At 42.1% G+C, this 20,033-nt stretch overlaps 1 protein-coding gene across 1 annotated transcript in view; it reads right to left on the bottom strand.

The window, feature by feature from the left end:
- Window positions 1-7,309: 7,309 nt before the first annotated feature.
- LOC311235719 (solute carrier family 22 member 13) overlaps window positions 7,310-20,033 on the bottom strand; it is a 122,832-nt gene continuing 110,108 nt past the window's right edge. Inside the window, exon 10 of the mRNA XM_084323185.1 lies at window positions 7,310-8,017. Coding sequence (XP_084179311.1) covers window positions 7,705-8,017 — 313 coding nt within the window. The 3' untranslated portion in view covers window positions 7,310-7,704. The remainder of the gene's footprint in view (window positions 8,018-20,033) is intronic.

Genomic DNA, 20,033 nt, shown 5'->3' with positions numbered 1-20,033 from the left:
CATATTCATATAATAGTTTACTCTGAGTCTATCAGCATACCAGCATGTAATACGTTCTGAGTGTGTATCTACCTCAACTCCTTATTAAATTTGCGCATAGATTGCAGAAATACGGAAATGTTTTGATTTATATTAAAAGGCTTTGACATTGTAAAACTAAATACATGGAATTCTGTAAGCATAATACAAGTCATATCACCCACACGATATATGCTCAGTGTCCAGAGTATGCATGCTTCTCATTCATTTAAGACACATTATTGCAAGGGTTTTGTAATACACATACACCCTGGTCTCATTGCAATGCGTTTTCTATTCTTTCTTATACAGTAGGAAGGGGAAGAACACTATATCGTGGGTGTTCATATGACTTGTATTCTGCTTACAGCTTCGAAATTCCACTTGTTTCGTTTAACGTAAAGCCTTTTAAATATAATCAAAACGTTCCCGTGTTTCTGCGGTCTGTGCGCAAAATAATAACAAGTTGAGTTACGCGGAGCGCAGTCAGTCAGTACACCCCGTATATTCCGATAACGCTATATAAACCATGCTGCATTCATTCGGAGATAAAGACCTATTATTCCAAATGCTATTTATAGGGTTTTGACCATAATTACACTACTGTTGCTATTTTACAATGAACTATAATGAATTACGGTTCATACAGAACATGCCAGTGTTGAAACTAATGCACAGAAGCTTATTTCCTTGTTGTAATAATATATTCTACCAACGGGCGCCAGCTACGCATGGTCCGACCTGTGCTTAAATATACGCACAAAGTCAAGCACAAGTTCAAATTGATAAATCCCACACTTTGCTTAGAAATGATCGTACGCACGGGTTACGCACATATCTGTGCGTACGCCACGTTGATAAATGAGGGCCCTGGTCTGTCTTGTCTGATTAAAGACACAAGTACAAACAGCTGTGAATCTACACCGCCCTTTACACTCGACCTCCAGCCAAGCCTGGAACTGCAGACCCTCCCCTCCTGCGTTACCATGACATTTACTACCACCAGATTCAACCAGATTCACCCAGTCAACTGGGAAGGATCCAGTTCAGGTAGCGAACCTGTGAGAATGGGTTTAGGCAGAGCCCAATAGCTGAACACAGGAGAAGAGAGAATGGAGCGTTTTAGGGTGTTTTAATAGTATTCCCCAAGCAGACAGTTGAACAGGCAGGAATGTGCAACAGACAGGGGTTAGAATGTTCTTGGGGGGTGAGGACAGGTGCACTTCCAGTGCAGCTGTGGGCAGAAGACACAGGTCTGTGTCGAGAGAGAGCAGGAGCACTCCTTGTGCAGCACGAGATGTCCAGGCAGGGAGGTGCACTGGAGCGGAGGTCCTGGGCATAAGAGAAACAAGATTAGAGCAAGGAATAATCACAAGAGCAGGTTAGCAGGGCTTCAGGCTGAGTCGTTGTACCTAGGTAACTAGAATAACACCACAACGAGGTCTGGTCAGAATCTGCCGGTAGATGTAGTGTCTTGCTGATCAGGGGATGAGGTACAGCTGTGTCGAGTGAGGTGCCTGACAGCGTGTGAATCAGGGGATGAGGCACAGCCATGTTGAGTGAGGAGCTTGACAGTGTGTGAAGGGGTGCTGCCCATATATGGGTGTGAGGCTTCCGTTGTGAATGTGGGAGAGGATGAGGAGGAGTGAAGAAGGTGTGGGGCTGCCGTGGTGAATGTGGGGGGAGGATGAGTGAAGGCTCTCGCCGTGATTATGACAGAACCACCCTCCCACCCCCTCCTAATGTACAGTTCCCTCCCCCTCGTATGTATATATTTACTGTTAGGATCTCTGTTTAACAGTACTGTATATTTGCATATCTTGTATGTCACAAATGTAACAGTACTGCATATCTGTATGTCATAAATGTCATGATTAGTTTAGATTAGATGATTAGATTAGATTTCTATAGCTGTATATCTGTATATTGTGTATGTCATAAATGTCATGAATTGAAAATGGGGGACCCTGATGTAAACAAGATGAAAGTCTTTCTCTGGTCTGCATCCCCTTAACAATTGTGTGTATTGAACTGTACTGTACCCATTCTGCAATCTGTTAATTAAAGTTTTCAATCAATCAATCAATCAATCAGGTTAGTGAGTTCACACGAGTTTACACGACTTCTGTGGGTTCAACCTTGTCACGGGCGGGTGGACAAGGTGTACACTGCATGTACAAACCCAACACACACACACACACACACACACACATAATGACCCACTGCGCGGTTTAGACAGTAACTTTGTTAACCTGCACTAACAGATGAGCTGCCGACGGTGTTTCTCGTCGACACAGTCCGTGGACATAAACAGACCCTGTACGTCCTCTTCATCTCTGGATATGAATCAAACAGGTGTAACGTATGAGTCGTCGTTCAACCGCGAATAGGTGTGGTTTAGATTAGGGCTGGAGTGAACACGCTTCGAAGCTTCAGTCCATGGTGGTAATCAATTCAGATAATGGATTATTCAGTCATCAATAATCAATGTCAAGATCTGCCTTTATCAATATTAGAAATAGGTCATAGAATCAAGAATCCCAACATTAATTTTCAAGGATCAGTTCTTTCAGGAGACACGTCTGTCCCACTGCTCTCATTCATCACCAGCTTTCAAACTGTCATGTGAGAAGAAAGATGCTTGATGATTACTGATGAAGAACGATGCTTGATAATTACTGAATAAGAACGATGCTTGATTACTGATGAAGAACGATGCTTGATAATTACTGAATAAGAACGATGCTTGATTACTGATGAAGAACGATGCTTGATAGCGGCACGGTGGTGTAGTGGTTAACACTGTCGCCTCACAGCAAGAAGGTCCAGGGTTCGAATCCCGCTTGGGGACCAGGTTTCCATGATGCCAGTTACCCAGGTGGGGTATCTCCCAGGCCTTTCTGTGTGGAGTTTGCATGTTCTCCCCGTGCTCGCAAGGGTTTCCCCCCCCGATAAGATAAACCCAATGGAAAAACATGCACAACAACAAGATCGCTAACGCTGTGGCGTCCTTGACGAAGACGGACAGGAGCACTTGGATTGGTCCCCTGGCGCGGCTCACGTGGCGCCTGTCTGCTCCCGGCTGCCCTTGGGGGGGAAGGACGACGGGATGGGTTAATCGCAGATACGCATTGTATGCATGGTTCGCATGTGTGCCAAATGATGACCTCGGAGCAGGTCCTAAATTATTATTATTATTATTATTGATGATTACTGATGAAGAACAATGCTTGATGATTACTGATGAAGAACGATGCTTGATTACTGATGAAGAACGATGCTTGATGATTACTGATGAAGAACGATGCTTGATAATTACTGATGAAGAACGATGCTTGATAATTACTGATGAAGAACGATGCTTGATTATTACTGATGATGGGACTACTTTCGTACGCAGAGCACTGATTCAACATCCAACAAACATACTGTATAATATCTGTACAAAAACATTAAAGGATCAATTGGCAGCCGCAGGTTTCAGGCAACATTTCTTATTATATCTCAACAGTAATCAATAGTACTCAAATAAATAAGATGTTTGACACTGAAATGAAAACAATCAGTCATTCTGGTGAGAGGTAGGAGCTAAAACGACGACATCCAATCAAACGAACGACCAAGTCAAATGATTGGAACGAGTGAGCTGTCTATCATAGGCCGTAAGGTGAAGGCTGTATCGTTTCATCACGTTCCCACCTCGGCGGACTACTCAATTTTCACTCTGGGTGAAAGATATATTGGTGTAGATTTAGGAATAAAAAGACAATCCTGCCCATTTTGCGCAATCATAATCTTAAAATCGGGACTAGATCTTTCCTCGCAAACGGATACTTGGTCACCACAGAGTTTTATTTGACGTAATTGGTGTGAGTTCGGTCGCATATCTTGCACTCGACCAATAGCAGCTCTTTGTTGCGAGGATACGGCCGTCGGGTGACAACAAATATGACATCCACAGATTAACGTTACATCAGAACAGGATGAAAATGGACAAAAACACCTTCTAAAGTTCGCAAAAAGGTTTCTAAACAATGTTATATGCATCTCATGTCCGTTCAGAAAGAACGTGTACAAGATTTTACACAGACACGGTGAGATAGATATAGAAACTGCGTTGAACGGTAGCTTAACCCAGGGGTTCCCAAACTTTTCAGGCCCCCAAATAACGGTGTCAGAGCCGCGACCCCCAATATTATAGGAGGTTAAAAAAAATTTAAATTATAAATAAAATAATAATAATAATAATAATAATAATTTAATGGAAATGTATGGTTGAAACATGCAAACGTTCAAACGCACAAACACTAATAAGCATTGGAGGCTTTTAACCAGGGCCGGACTGGGGAAATCATTCAGGCCAGGAAATATAGTGCAAAATATAGCCCCAGTCAGGCCACTTTTTAAGTCCCCCACCAGGAAATTCTTTGTTACAAAGACTTCATTTCCTGCATTCTGGTGGAGGAATTCTTATATTTGTACCCTTTATATGCCAGTGTTTGTGATGGGATCACAAATTATTGTTAAAAAACAGGCTAGCATATGTATGATTAGCAACAACACTGATTTTGATGGATTTTCAGTTTTTTTGTAATGTCAGATTGAAAAAAAATACAATATTTTATTCAACTTCAGCCCTGATCATAACACCACATTCATTTTATAATTCTAACCCTTTAAATGCCAGTGTGTGTGATGGCATATATTTGCAATATATCAAATGCAAAATAGATTTTTCTGGGGGGGATTATTACAGGCTAGCATGTGTCAATGATTAGCAACAACAGTTTTTTGTAAGGGTCCCGCCTCCACCAATCACATGCGGCTCCCTTTGTGTGTGTGTGAGAGCAAGAGAGAGAGAGAGATAGTTCTCCAACTTGTGTGAGTTTCAGTGATCTCCTGGTTGTTCCCCACCTAGGTTATCTAAATATTGGGCTGCTGCAACTAGAAACACTGGCCTGGCCTGCTTCTAAGTTCAGTGGCCTGACTGCATAAAAAAAATAAAATCTTTGGATTTTTTTTCTTTTTTAACCCATTCTCTGCCACACGCTTATATCCATCGGTTTGATCTCTGCCAGTACTGTAAGTCTATGGAGATGTTCACCTTCTTTGCAGGGCTATAACTTTTTAAATTGTATTGCTAAATTGACATTACTATGGCCCATTCAACATCGATTACCTATCGTTCAGGATGTAGGAACGTTTTACTTTTTCATTCACACATTCATACGAAAATACCGTCTAGAGTATAAATATGTTTTTATCGTTTTCTGCAGTATTTCCCAGAACGTGAGATATAGGCACAAATGCATATATTAGATCATCAAATGCAGTTTGATACCGATCGACGCTATATTAAAAATGTCAACTGTACATGGTCCTAAGGGTTATGACTGATCATGCGCGGGTGAACGTAGGGGGGGGGGGGGGGGTCGTTTATAATTCCGTGATAGTCGTTAGATGCTTCATGTAGTATGGGTGATATATTGTTCAGAGCAGTTTGTATCGAAAATGATAAACAAAAACGCTGAAACTCACGTCAGTCTCCTCGTACCGTTGGGCAATGAGAGTGGAGCAAACAGATCCCAGTTATGTGGTGGGGATCTAGGCGATCCATTTCCGGTTTGTATATTACTAATACACGCCCAAATCATGTAGATTATTGAGTTATGGCAAATATCCATATCCACAGTGTGTGTATTGAGTCCCGCGACGATAAACGAGTGGCCGGACGGAATTAGGGGACGGACCGAGCTGCAACGGGCATTTCCGGTTTGGCAACTCGCCGATCAGCCACCAGGTGGCAGTATTGAAGCGTTGCAGAGTTGTGCTGAGTCCCGCAGCATCTGACAAGGCTCCGTGAGTGAAATATGAATACCATGGCGAAAATATGAAATTATGATCAGAATCACGTCGTACGCCGTTATTGGCAGAATTCGCATGAACTTGAAACCCGTTGTACAACGTTTTTGGCGGGGAAAGGGTTAATCATCTTATTCTGCGACCCAAAACAAATCCCTGCTGTTTTATTCCGCAACGGGTCAAATGCATATAACATGCTTTGCAATCCTCGCCATTCCTTTATGACCATGTCGTGTTTAAGACCGGAATTAACATCCCATTAGCAGGGGCATTCTCCCTTCTGTGTGTGTGCGTTTGAAAAGATATGATGAAGTCAGACGAGTATATTATATTGATAGTAAATGTACTGAGGGTAGACAGATGATGTTGATATTTAAACATAAAAAATACAATACATAATAAATGTATGCATGATCATCATGCAACATAAAACAATTGCAGGAACGGTTTGGGAGAGGAAGGGGTTTTAGGTTGCGTGTTCCAAAAAAAAATTACTTAAAGTTTAAAGCTCAATATATCAAAACGTGGCACTTTATAGTGAACAGGAGGTCTATTTGTATTAAAAACAATAAATAGTTTTTCATTTAAATGTCTGGAAGAGCTAAAAACATTTTTTCCAAATTATATTTGTTACCTTTTGAGTTGATCTAAATGTTACTGATTGTGTTAAATGGGCTTATATCATCATCTCATATCGATTGCAGGCACCTGCATTGTATCGTATCGTGGCAGATATCGGCAAATATCGTATCGTTGTCCAAAGAATCTAGATCGTATCGTGATGAAACTGGTGATTCCCACCCCTAGTAGAGTCCATACACCCAACACCAAATCCCATAATTCCTTACACGTAACGTGTCTGGCTGTGTGACGTCAACTTGTCAGCATGAAAATGACAGCCAAACATGGCACTGCAACTAAATAACACAAATACAATAGGCACATTTGTGACTGTTACAAATATAACACGTTTTATACTTATGCTACAAGATTTTGGCCAGTGCTACAAAACTATCAACCTCTGTAGCACCAGTGCTATGTGCAAAAAAAGTTTAGCTGTGTTTTTGTTTACATAAATTATCATCTTTTAAAATAAAATTTTCATCTTTGACGGTGAATAACACCATGCTAACATTGACCAGACGTGAGAAATTGCCACTGAGCTCATTCAGCACCTTCTTGGGATCAAGTGTACAAACAATCTAAGCAAATTAATTAAGGGGTTAAAACAGCTAATAACAACATTAGCGTTTATACGATGTGGGTGGGCCATGTTGAAATGACGTCAAATGACGATGCGCCTTGAACTGGGGGTTGAGAAATCATACCGGAGTTTGTCACCAGGAACTCTGAGTTGATGTACCACTTTATTCGTTTTCTCCTAGTAGGAAGTCAGAATTTCCAACCTCCAAGTTATTCTCCAATGCAGCTTTAGTCATTTAGCTGAACGCTTTTATCCAAAGCGACTTACAAATTGTGTACAACAAGTCAGCAGGATACGTACTGTACATCTCTGGCAGCTAAGAGTACGTGGTATTGTTCATTAAATAGTGTCAAACTTGAGTGTACACTCTGAGTACATAGTAGTATAGACATAGTAGCATAATAGTATAAACATAGTAACATATAGTAGTATAGACATAGACCACCCGCATTTCATTGTATACCTGTATGCCGTGACAATTAAAACTCTTGACTTGACTTGACTTGACTTGAGACATAGTAGCATAGACAGTAAGAAGGCTAGTAGCAGACTTAAGACTTCTCAGAAATTGCCTACCCCACCTTTAAGCGTGTGTGTGTGTGTGTGTGTGTGTGTTACACTTAGATGATTCCGGTGTCTGTGCGGGGTGTGTGTGTCTCTGTGTGGGGTGTGTGTGTGTCTGTATGGAGTGTGTGTGTCTCTGTGCAGGGTGTGTGTGTCTCTGTGTGTGGGGGGGGGGTGTCTATATAGAGTGTGTGTGTCTCTGTACAGGGTGTGTGTCTCTCTGTGCAGGGTGTGTGTGTCTCTGTGTGGGGGGTGTGTGTGTCTGTATGGAGTGTGTGTGTGTTGGTAAGGACCGCCTCCTCTGCTCCAGACTTCTCTGGGTCCTTCTCTCCCAGGGGCGTCTTATTCACAGGGGTGTCCGCCGCATGCCTGTCAGAAAATCAGAGAAAGCGTTCTGTAGTAAAGCTAGACAACTACACAAATAATACAATATGGCTTGAATCGTCTTTATTAAGGGAACAACAATCTTATTTTCTGTGTTTTACCCAGATCTGATTATGTTTGAGTGACTCCAGTACTATTTGGAGCATGTATACCTCCCTTTTTAGACAGACAAGCTACTGCATGCTGGGAACACTAAGGGTCACATTAAAGGTGCTATAGATAACATTCAGCCACTAGATGTTAAAGGTGCTATAGATAACATTCAGCCACTAGATGGTAACGGTGCTATAGATAACATTCAGCCACTAGATGTTAAAGGTGCTATAGATAACATTCAGCCACTAGATGTTAAAGGTGCTATAGATAACATTCAGCCACTAGATGTTAAAGATGCTATAGATAACATGCAACCACTAGATGTTAAAGGTGCTATAGATAACATTCAGCCACTATATGTTAACACTTTGAGTGCCAGCAGGGGGCGCCAGAAATAGCGCTTGAGTGCCAGCGCTGTAGTCAATGGGAGGGCGATCACATTTGCGAACGCATAAACTATATCTTAAATTATGTGTCTAATACGCCCGTCGCTTATCAATGACTTGTTTGCAGTCAACATTGTCAAAACGGATTGTTTTTTTAATGGGTTCATTTCCGTTTTATACCATTTTGAAAAACGCTAGTTTTTTTAAACTTCCAGAAAAAAAAAGATTCTGCAGGAATCGCGCTTTACTGTAATACACAAAACACGTTGTCATTTTCCGGCCTATTTATGAATCGTATTCAAATAAACGCTAGATTATCGATAGTATATGTACTTATGCACGCTAGAGAAGCGGGCTGAAAAATCGATTATCTTATTTCCTGATCAGCACACACACTCACAGCCACACACACACATATGGGACACGCTGAGATATAGGTGAAAAGAGCTCTCATTATCCCAAGACTGGTAAAATAGATTCCTTACCTCAGATCAGATGTTCTCCAAAACGATTATTCCAATTCCTGATCGCCATTCCAAATATCGATCGCGTTTATTGATCCAACGCTGGGTACTGGCAACACATATTCCACGCTGTTCTGAGGGTGGGCAATGACTGGGATCGTCTCCGGTTACATGCCTGACAAGTAAAATGTGGATTCCGGACTCTTTTTTTTCCATCCATTTCATTCAGTCCAATCCAATGGGTGCAACACCATCCGGAGAGACGATAGGGGGCGGTATTTTCCCTGTTCGAGCTCAGACAGATCCCCACTGGTAACGTGAGGCTAGATTGATGAAAAATGAATGGAAATCGATAATAAAAAAAATAACGATTAAATAACGAGATTTCTCGTTCTTGGCACTCAACGCATGGCATGAACTAACGAGCTTCTCGTGGCTGGCACTCAAAGTGTTAAAGGTGCTATATAGATAACATTCAGCCACTAGATGTTAAAGGTGCTATAGATAACATTCAGCCACTAGATGTTAAAGGTGCTATAGATAACATTCAGCCACTAGATCAGGGGTGGCCAACCCGCAGCTCGCGAGCCGCATGCGGCTCTTTGCCCGTCAATGTGCGGCTCTTCCACCCATAAAAAAAAAAAAAAAAAAAAAAAAAATTTTATGTCACTCATTCCATAAGGACATAGAATAAACATTTACAATTTTTTTTAAATGATCCATTGGCATGTTCTTGGGATCTGAATCTAGGGACATAATAGATCAGTGTCAGAAATAGTGTGTCTGTTACTAGGCTTGAGTAAATTGTAATGAACCAAAGGAGAATATCAATTCTATTTAATTAAATTTTTATCTTTGACTGTGAATAACACCATGCTAAAATTGACCAGACCTGAAAAATCTAAGCAAATGAATAAAGGGAAGATTATTAAACAGAAGGTTTTGTAGATACAGTACTGAATTCTGCCATCTTTTTTATAATGTAAATTTCTCCACCATTTTTCATCGTATTGCAACACCGTTTTTTGCAAGACGTTCACAGAAAGGTAGAGAAACTAACATTCTGCATTCTGTTTTATGGCAATAACGTTCAGGTTTGTGGGAGATAATCCCAAAAAATAAGAGAAATAAAAAAGTAAATCCAGAAGTCAGATGATTGACAGGGGCTGGTGTGAGCTGGGTAGGGTAGTTTTTCGAAATTCGAAAGCCCTGAGTCTCTTCCTTCAAAAGACTACACTCACTTTTGGCTGTGCCACTTCCTCCTGTCAATATGCGCCGGTTTCCGACTCAATGCCCTGAGATTTCTATAATCTTATATTTCACTAATAACAGTTAAAATAATTGGTAAACAAACGTAATGCTGAAAATATACACTTTTACTGTATATCTCGTTTAAGAGGAACCCTGTGAGGCCCAAATTAAAAAGACATTAGCAACTTCAGAGGCCAGAGGGTGGGACATATAACACATTTACTATCAAATAGCATTGTGAGGCTGAACAACAGGACCAATTGACTATAGGCCTACATGTGCTTAATTTTTTTTAAATAAACATAATTTTTTTAAATTTAAATTTTTTTATTTCTCTTTCTCCAATTTTCAGTTTTTCTCCCCGTCCCAATTTAGTCGCTGTGCCTATTCCCCCCATCCCCTACCTGGCTGCTGTATGCATGTTCTCCTACGAGTCGGTACAAGGGCGTCCCGAAGCTGACCGCGCACTTCCTCCGATACGTGTGGCGACTGCCAGTGACGTCTTTTCACTTGGCAGCGAGGACTCTCATTGGTGAAGTGTAACGCGTGGGAGGGCACGCTATCTCCACCAAGTCATGCCCCCGCTGAGCAATCGCCGAGACCTGACCTGTAGGCGTCGCTGTCCACAACGCCAGATTCCCACCCACCAGCTTCCCACCCCCTAATACTGCCAATTGTATTAGTATGAACGACCAGCCAAGCTGGTAGCAACGCCGAGAGCTGGGCTCGAACCCAGCATCTCCTGCGTTGGTGACGAGCGCAATCTCCGCTACGCCACCTGACCGCCCTATAAACATTATTTTTTTAAATGGCTAAAAGTGATTTTGTAATTTTGCAACCGTGGGTCTCACAGGGTACTTTTAACCCTGTGAGGCCCAAATAAAAAAGACATTAGCAACTTCAGAGGCCAGAGGGTGAGACCTATAAACACATGAAGGGTGCCGTGACTGAAAAAAAAGGTTGAGAAACGCTGGTATATGGTGTGGCTCTTTGTGGTACCACAGTAATTTTTGTGGCTCTTAGTCTCTGACTGGTTGGCCACCCCTGCACTAGATGTTAAAGGTGCTATTGCCTTCCTCACCCCTCATCCTCTCACACCCTTATATGGGCAGCATCCGACCCCAGGATTCCCACGCTGCCAGTGGGACACTAATTGACACGGCTGTGAGGGATTCCCTCGTCAGCGAACTACTACTTTAGCCCACGGATCCTGCTCTACCCTCGTCCCAGTGTTAACTTAACTTCCTAGGTACGACAACGAACCCTAGCCTTGCTACTCAATCCTTGTTGAAATACCTTGTCCTAATCTTGTTCTCTCTGTGCCCAGGACCACCGCTCCGGTACACCTCCCACCTGGACGCCCCGTACTGCACAAGGAGTGCACCTGCTCTCGTCCATTGCACATTCTTGTACCTGTTGCACATTCTGATGTTGTAAACCTGTCTGCTTGGCAGCGTTTCCGTTAGCCGGTAATTACCGGTATTTGACCGGCAAAATCTGTTGAAGTCCGACATATTTAATCTCTCCGGTCATAGTGTCCGGTGAAAATAGTTCCCTCTGGGAACAGTTTGATTATTTGAATTGTATTTGGATGGGCTGGAGTTGGGTGGCCTATGCGATGAACGAAACAATCATTGCGTTTGTTGTCGTTGCTTCGCAAAGCAGCCGGTCTGGTAATGACGACGCTGTGTCAGCGAGAGCTTGCTGCTGGATTTGCGGAAGGCATGCAGCTGCAGACCCACAGAACCCACCAGCTTTGCTGGCACAGTGCGGTCCCCAGACCTGGAAAGCTGCTCTGCGGGTCTGCAGCTGGATGCTTCTTGCAAACTAACTGCGGCCGGCTCGCGCTGACAACAGCTTTGACCGGCTGCTTGGTGGAGCAACGATGAAACGAATGTAATGAATCGTTCGTCGCATGGGCTATTTAATTTTGGCCTGTTTTGGTACGGTTCGGGTGGTCAAGTTGTGCTTGGAGGGAGTTGTTTTCACCGGACATTATGACCAGCACCAAGTCGTTGGGAGGTGGAGATATACATCACGCAAACCCACGATAATGTTGCCGTCTCTCTCTGCCAAATTTCTCAGTTCTTCGCTTGATATAATTAATACAAATGTCCAATATAACGGAATTCGTTAGCTCATAAAAATGTGATTATAACAGACTGCTGTTTAGTGTCGGACCGACTGCCCACATACGCGGTCTATTTTATTTCAAGTCAGCAGCAGCACGGAGTATCGAGGGACTTATTTTATTTGGAATATATTAATGACTGTATACGCAAAAGTAGCCTAGTTTTAAGTAATAATATTATAAATCTACATGCCTTGAGGATGACATTCTTTATATAGCCTGCCTATCAATTGTTTTAAAGCTCAATAAACTATGACCGGAATTAATCTCATTTGTCCGGTAGATTGAAATCTTGCAGGTCACGGAGACCGGCAACAATTTTTTCTAACGGAAACCCTGCTGCTTGGGGGTAAACATTAAAGCCAACCTAAAACCTAAAAAGAGAGGCAGACCGAAAACCACCTGGAGAAGAACCACAGAACAGGAGATGAAGAAAGAAGGGCTGTCCTGGCAAGATCTGGAGCGGAGGGCACAAGACCGAATAGGATGGAGGAGCTTCGCTGATGGCCTATGTTCCTTTGGGAATTTAAAGGCCTAAGTAAGTAAGTAAGTAAGTAAAACGCTCCATTCTCTCTCCTCCTGTGTTCTGCTATTGGGCTCTGCCAACCCCTGCCCTAACAGCTATAGATAACATTCAACCACTAGATGTTAAAGGTGCTATAGATAACATTCAGCCACTAGATGTTAAAAGTGCTATAGATAACATTCAGCCACTAGATGTTAAAGGTGCTATAGTATAGATAACATGCAGCCACTAGATGTTAAAGGTGCTATAGATAACATTCAGCCACTAGATGTTAACCCTTTTAGGTCGCGGGGCTTGTTTGGACCCGTGGGCGGAGAACAAAGGGATTTAGAATGACTCATAAATGCTCTGGAAGTCGCGCTTTTCAGAAATCTGTAAAAATAGAAAAATGACAATTTCGAGTGCTTTGAGATTTACTATATATGTCTCCTTACTTGCTAAACATAATACGATTTGTAAATACGTTTAATTCTTGCTAGATGTTATGCTTGTAATTATCTGCGTTTGCCAGAGAACTACAGCGCGTCACGAAACGCACGTCACCCACGCGCGCACACACACAAGAGAAGCGTGTGCGCTGTGAAGGTGTTAGACCCCCGCGCAGAGGTGAGAGGTATCAGAGACTCGCTACCCCCCATCCAAATTCTAAACAACAGATCGGCATCGGCTTTTCATAATATGTATGAAATATCTCTTGCAATAATATCCACGGGACACTGAGCTGCTTCGCAGAATAATGTGGTGTGTGTGTATGTGTGTGTGTGCGCTGAGACGCAGCGTCAAGACGAAACTTGTGTCGAGTCTGCTTCTATGTATTCTGCTTCTTCTGCTTCGACAGTCCTGTATACCCACGTCGCGCTAAAACATTAACTAAGTATGGCAGAGTGCGTGTGTGTATATGATCAGCCACTGGCTACTGTGTGACGAGTTTGGTGTTTTGGTCACCCGCGCTGAGTAAACACGGTGCTTTAGTTGACAGCGCGAGTGAAGGAAAGATGACGTCGCCTCTCTCTCTCTCTCTCTCTCTCTCTCTCTCTCTCTCTCTCTCTCTCTCTCTCTCTCTCTCTCTCTCTCTCTCTCTCTCTCTCTCTCTCTGTCTGTCTGTCTGTCTGTCTGTCTGTCTGTCTGAGAACCCAGGTTGCTTTCTAACCTATATATATCTCTCTCCCTCTATCTCTCCCTCTCTCTCTCCCTCTCTCTATCTATATCTCCCTATCTCCCTCTCTTTATCTTTATCTTTATTACGGATCCCCATTAGTCATCACCGCAGCAACAACTAGTCTTCCTGGGGTCCACACACAACAAAAACAGTACATACATACATAACATTATAGTAGCATACATTTAAAAATAATTATATTCCAATATTCCTACATATAAAAATATAAAAATATTTCCAAATAGCATTACAGTACACAAACAGAGTATCAGATCACAGACAATACAATAAAAGGGATTAAACTCTCAGACAGTCATTTCTTTACAGTGTAAACTACAGTATCTGTGTTTTTCTTTAATGTAAACTAATTTCTTTTTCTCTCAATGCTCTTTTCAAATTATTTTTAAAACTTATCTTACTGGTTATCTGAGTAAGATGTACTGGCAGTTTATTCCAATATGACATGGCTCTATATAACACAGTTTTCTTTGCTGCATTGGTTTTTGGTAGTAGCAGTGTGAACGTTTCCCTACAGGCATGCCTAGTATTATACTTATGTCGATCATGTGTACATGTTAGCTGTGAATACAAACAGATAGGTTCTCTTGAGATATATATATTCCTCATGAACAAGATCAGGCTGCAATCCAGTCTGTCTTCCACCTTCAACCACAACAGCTTGGTATGCATCCCCTCCACACTGTTTCTCATTGAGCAGTTCAGGGCCAGACGGGCCGCTCTGTTCTGAGTGAGCTGGATCTTATTGAGCTCTTGTCTTGAGGCATTAGACCAGACAGCTGGACAGTAGTCAAGGTGAGAAAGAACTAATGACTGTATCACTTGCTTCAATATCAGATCGGCTAGAAAATACCTACACCTTCTGATAATTGAAATACCTCTGCTCATTTTGGCAACCACATTGTTGGTGTGAGTTGACCATGAGAGTGTTCCATCAAGTGTGACACCCAACAGCTTTGCCTCTCTAACTTGCTCAATAGCTGTTCCGTCTAAAGATATACTTAGCTTCACGTTTTTCTTATAGTATGCTTGGATCCCAATATTAGGCTCTTGGTTTTTGAGATGTTTAACTTCAGCCTGTTTTCAGACACCCAAGTGGACACTAAGTTCAAATCTCTCTCTCCATCTCTCCTCTGTATCTCCCTCTCTGAGACTACTTCTGTGTGTGTGTGTGTAACCAAATGCATACCTACATGTATGACCTATATCTATCTAATACTTTTGGATATGAGCATTCTTTTCAATAAGTATGGAAGCCTGAACACAGAATGACACCAGTATCACTGACTACCACGGCAAGCCTATAGAAAATTATTCTATTTAATAATAATAATAATAATAATAATAATTATTATTATAAATGTCTCTCTCTCTGTTTCTTTCTTTCTTTCTTTCTTTCTTTCTTTCTTTCTTTCTTTCTTTCTTTCTTTCTTTCTTTCTTTCTTTCTTTCTTTCTTTCTTTCTTTCTTTCTTTCTTTCTTTCTTTCTTTCTTTCTTTCTTTCTATCTCTCTCTCTCTCTTTCTATTATATTACTATTATATATCTATCTAAATATCTAAACCTCTGTCTATCTAGTGTGTGTATATGCATGGCATCAAATCAAAGTGTGTGTTGCCTGTATTGATCAGTCACACTATACCCCCATTCAGCTGTAATTGTTCCCTGCTGGGCCTTTGTTTCATGGTGTGAATTAGTCATTGAAATTAACATTGACATCACATTGAATTCTGGGAAGGAGTGTAGTTCCCTTATCATTAGCTGAATTCACTGAATTCCCTTCAGAGGCTCCTGCTGCAAATTGGTAATGACTGTACCAGAATGTTTGATAGGACATTGATTGAAAACTATCGTCTCAAATTTGACAATTGATGGCTTATTTTGAAGGTATGAATCTGTAATTTTATATTATGTAACAAAAAAAAAGGGGGAAATTCTCAGGAGGAGGAGCTATTTAGGTTAGACTTCTAAGGGTTAAAGGTGCTATAGATAACATGCAGCCACTAGATGTTAAAGGTGCTATAGATAACATTCAGCCACTAGATGTTAAAGGTGCTATAGATAACATTCAGCCACTAGATGTTAAAGGTGGTATAGATAACATTCAGCCACTAGATGTTAAAAGTGCTATAGATAACATTCAGCCATGGTGGGTAAATTGGAAGTAGGTAGGAGATACATGCAACATGTAAACAACAACATATTTATACAATTTGGACCTGTACATGAGCCTTCAGGCTATGGAACCGCTCTGTTTTCCAGCTCATACCTCTATGCTGGAATATTGGAATATGGAATCTTGCAACCACTAAAAAAAATTTGAGTACACAAGTTCAAGTTCAACTCAAGTTCAGACCTCTGTTACTATATTACTCTATTTCATTAGCAATACAAGTGATTTTCCTGCATTAGTAACTTCAGAATGTTATCTTTCAAAAGAGACCAGGCCCATGCATGTGCTATAAGTATAAAGCTAAGCTTTGCAAAAAAAGTATGCAGTCCTCAAGTTCAAGTAAAAAGAAAATGGCCACTTTTCTGCCTGCCTGTTCAGAGGTTAAAGATATAATATCTATCCTCCGCTACAATAGCAGCTGACTGGGGAAGCAGCTGCTGGTGACAGACTGCAGGGTAAACAGTGTTGGTGTCACTTGAGCTTAAAATAGAGCGTCCTGGGGCCCAGCCGCCAGCCTCGGGTCAGCAGGCTCACTCTATGTAACCTGTTACAGCTACCTGCTGGGAAATGCGTTCAGTGGTACCGAATCCGGTACTTTTAAGCGTATCGACCGAATCACGTCGGTACTGCCGAGTACCGATTCACGTGAGATCCACCGGTGCCACATTTTGGTAATGGAAATCTTTTACTTTTTTATTAAAATAACTTTTTGAAGTTTTTTAATGTTTTTAAGTCCGATGACGTCAACGTTTCGTTTACCACGAAACCTATGAAGTGTGCCACACATTCACGAGCACAATACACGATTACCTAGGATTTGACTTGATTCAACAACAACAAAGCAGTCGGGGCAATGGCAAGCCGAAAACGGTCGCAACTTGTGGTTACACTTTACAAAGCTAGATGCAGACAATGCTCGCTGCAATATTATATATATTAACAAATTGTTCTAAATAAATAATAATGATAATAAATTATTAGAAGTTTGGACACATTTTTTACAACTGGGGTAGGTAGATAAACATTTTAGAGACTAAAGTACAGAAAAAAAGGTACCGTGGGGTACCGGTATCAATTCACAGGTACCGGATCAAATGTGAACGGTACCCAACACTATCAGTGACTTACCCTAAGTATAACAATATACAGTAAAATTGTATGTCTGGTTAGTTTCAGTTACTTTTTTATTACCTGAAAATAGGCAACAACAAAAAAAGATATGAATAACGTGAAAGAAAGAAACGCAAAAAGATATTTCTGCACAATCCATGCTTGGGCCCAGCTCCCGTCTGTACAAGCTGACTGGAGACGACTGAAATCTACTCGACAGTACAGACAAAGTAGATGTCAGTGAGCCTCAGTCAGCTCACACAGACAGGAGCTTGACCCCATTGACTTTGCACTGGTTTGTGGCTAACTATCCGGAGCTAGCATGAGGAACAGCATGGTTTGTGGCTAACTATCCGGAGCTAGCATGAGGAACAGCATGGTTTGTGGCTAACTATGCGAAGCTAGCATGAGGAACAGCATGGACTGTGGCTAACTATCTGGAGCTAGCATGAGGAACAGCATGGACTGTGGCTAACTATCCGGAGCTAGCATGAGGAACAGCATGGACTGTGGCTAACTATCTGGAGCTAGCATGAGGAACAGCATGGTCTGTGGCTAACTATCTGGAGCTAGCATGAGGAACAGCATGGTCTGTGGCTAACTATCTGGAGCTAGCATGAGGAACAGCATGGTCTGTGGCTAACTATCCGGAGCTAGCATGAGGAACAGCATGGTCTGTGGCTAACTATCTGGAGCTAGCATGAGGAACAGCATGGACTGTGACTAACTATCCGGAGCTAGCATGAGGAACAGCATGGACTGGGGCTAACTATCCGGAGCTAGCATGAGGAACAGCATGGACTGTTGCTAACTATCTGGAGCTAGCATGAGGAACAGCATGGACTGTGGCTAACGATCCGGCGCTAGCATGAGGAACAGCATGGACTGTGGCTAACTATCTGGAGCTAGCATGAGGAACAGCATGGACTGTGGCTAACTATCCAGAGCTAGCATGAGGAACAGCATGGACTGTGGCTAACTATCCGGAGCTAGCATGAGGAACAGCATGGACTGTGGCTAACTATCTGGAGCTAGCATGAGGAACAGCATGGACTGTGACTAACTATCCGGAGCTAGCATGAGGAACAGCATGGACTGTGGCTAACTATCTGGAGCTAGCATGAGGAACAGCATGGACTGTGGCTAACTATCCGGAGCTAGCATGAGGAACAGCATGGTCTGTGGCTAACTATCTGGAGCTAGCATGAGGAACAGCATGGTCTGTGGCTAACTATCCGGAGCTAGCATGAGGAACAGCATGGACTGTGGCTAACTATCCGGAGCTAGCATGAGGAACAGCATGGATTGTGCTGTTAGCGGTCAACTGGGAGGGGCGGGGCTTACTGAAGCAAAACAAAACAAATAAATGTCCAAATAAATGGACGTCCATACTCTACCGGTCAACAACATCATTGGTAAGTAAGAAATATGTCTAGGGTTACAAAAACCAAGACTATCCCTTTAAAGGTGCTATAGTGTTCTAGAGATAACATTCAGCTACTAGATGTTAAAGGTGCTATAGATAACATTCAGCCACTAGATGTTAAAGGTGCTATAGATAACATTCAGCCACTAGATGGCACACTAGAGCACCAGCATGTCATTTATCCAATCAGTTGCATTCCAGGTGGGGAAATGGGAAGTAGGGAGGAGATACATGCAACATGTAAACAACAACATTAATTTTGGACCCGCCAAAACCTTTTGAATGATAAATTAATGAATCTTTTTTTTTTAGGAAGGAAAGCAATACTTTCATTGCGCACCTTTCTGAAAGCTCTGTGGATGTATTAAAAAAAAAAAGAAAAGATTGCTCTAAACGTAGATCTACGTTTCTGTGGCCCAGCGGTTGAGTGCCGGAAACGTAGATCTATGTTTCTGTGTTGTTATTTCTTTTATTCGCTATTTCCATTCATAATTCATCCTGCTATGCTGTAGGACTGAATGGCACTCTGTCTGAGACCGCAACGGTCCGATATCACCGTCTAACGCCTTGCGGCCGCTATTGCACTCCATTTGAAAAGATGTGGTTTGTTTTCTCGGCCGAGCTGCGGCGTGGGGGCGGGTTCTAAACACTCCGGCAAAACAAGCGCTTATAGGGATGGCATCGACAACTGTCCCCGCCCGCCCGTTCATGTCCAATGCTGGATAACGTTGGACACAGCATCGCTGTGGATATTTGGAATGGCGATCAGATAATTGGATTATTCTTTTTGCAGTACATCAGAGACAAGGTAAGGACTATAATGTTATCAATCTTGCATTGATCCGATATTTTTTTTCCCGCGATCGCAGCGTGTGTGTACTGTGTAGTGTATGCCATTGGTGGCGCTCGAAGCATAGAAAAACGATCTCCCCCCCACCCTTTCGTGCATACATGATGAAACATAATACCGATAATCTAGCGTTGATTTCAGATCGATTCAATAATCAGATTTATAATGAAATGCACTAAAGGGCTGTTTGCCGGAGTTCCCTGGGATTACACAGGATCACTCTAAAACTATACTCATATTCACCACAGTATAAAACGGAAATGTATGGATGAAAAAAGTATCTATTTTTTGCATGTTGACCGGAAGAAACTCACTGACAATCGACGCTGTTATTAGATCCATATCTATCATATTTAACACTATGATCGCCGCGGACGAGTTTTCACGTCATTCCGAGCCATGCTCATGCTGCC

Source organism: Notolepis coatsorum (assembly GCF_963971535.1).
Source record: "Notolepis coatsorum genome assembly, chromosome: 1".
Classification (NCBI taxonomy): domain Eukaryota; kingdom Metazoa; phylum Chordata; class Actinopteri; order Aulopiformes; family Paralepididae; genus Notolepis; species Notolepis coatsorum.
This window is presented reverse-complemented; position numbering and strand designations above follow the sequence as displayed.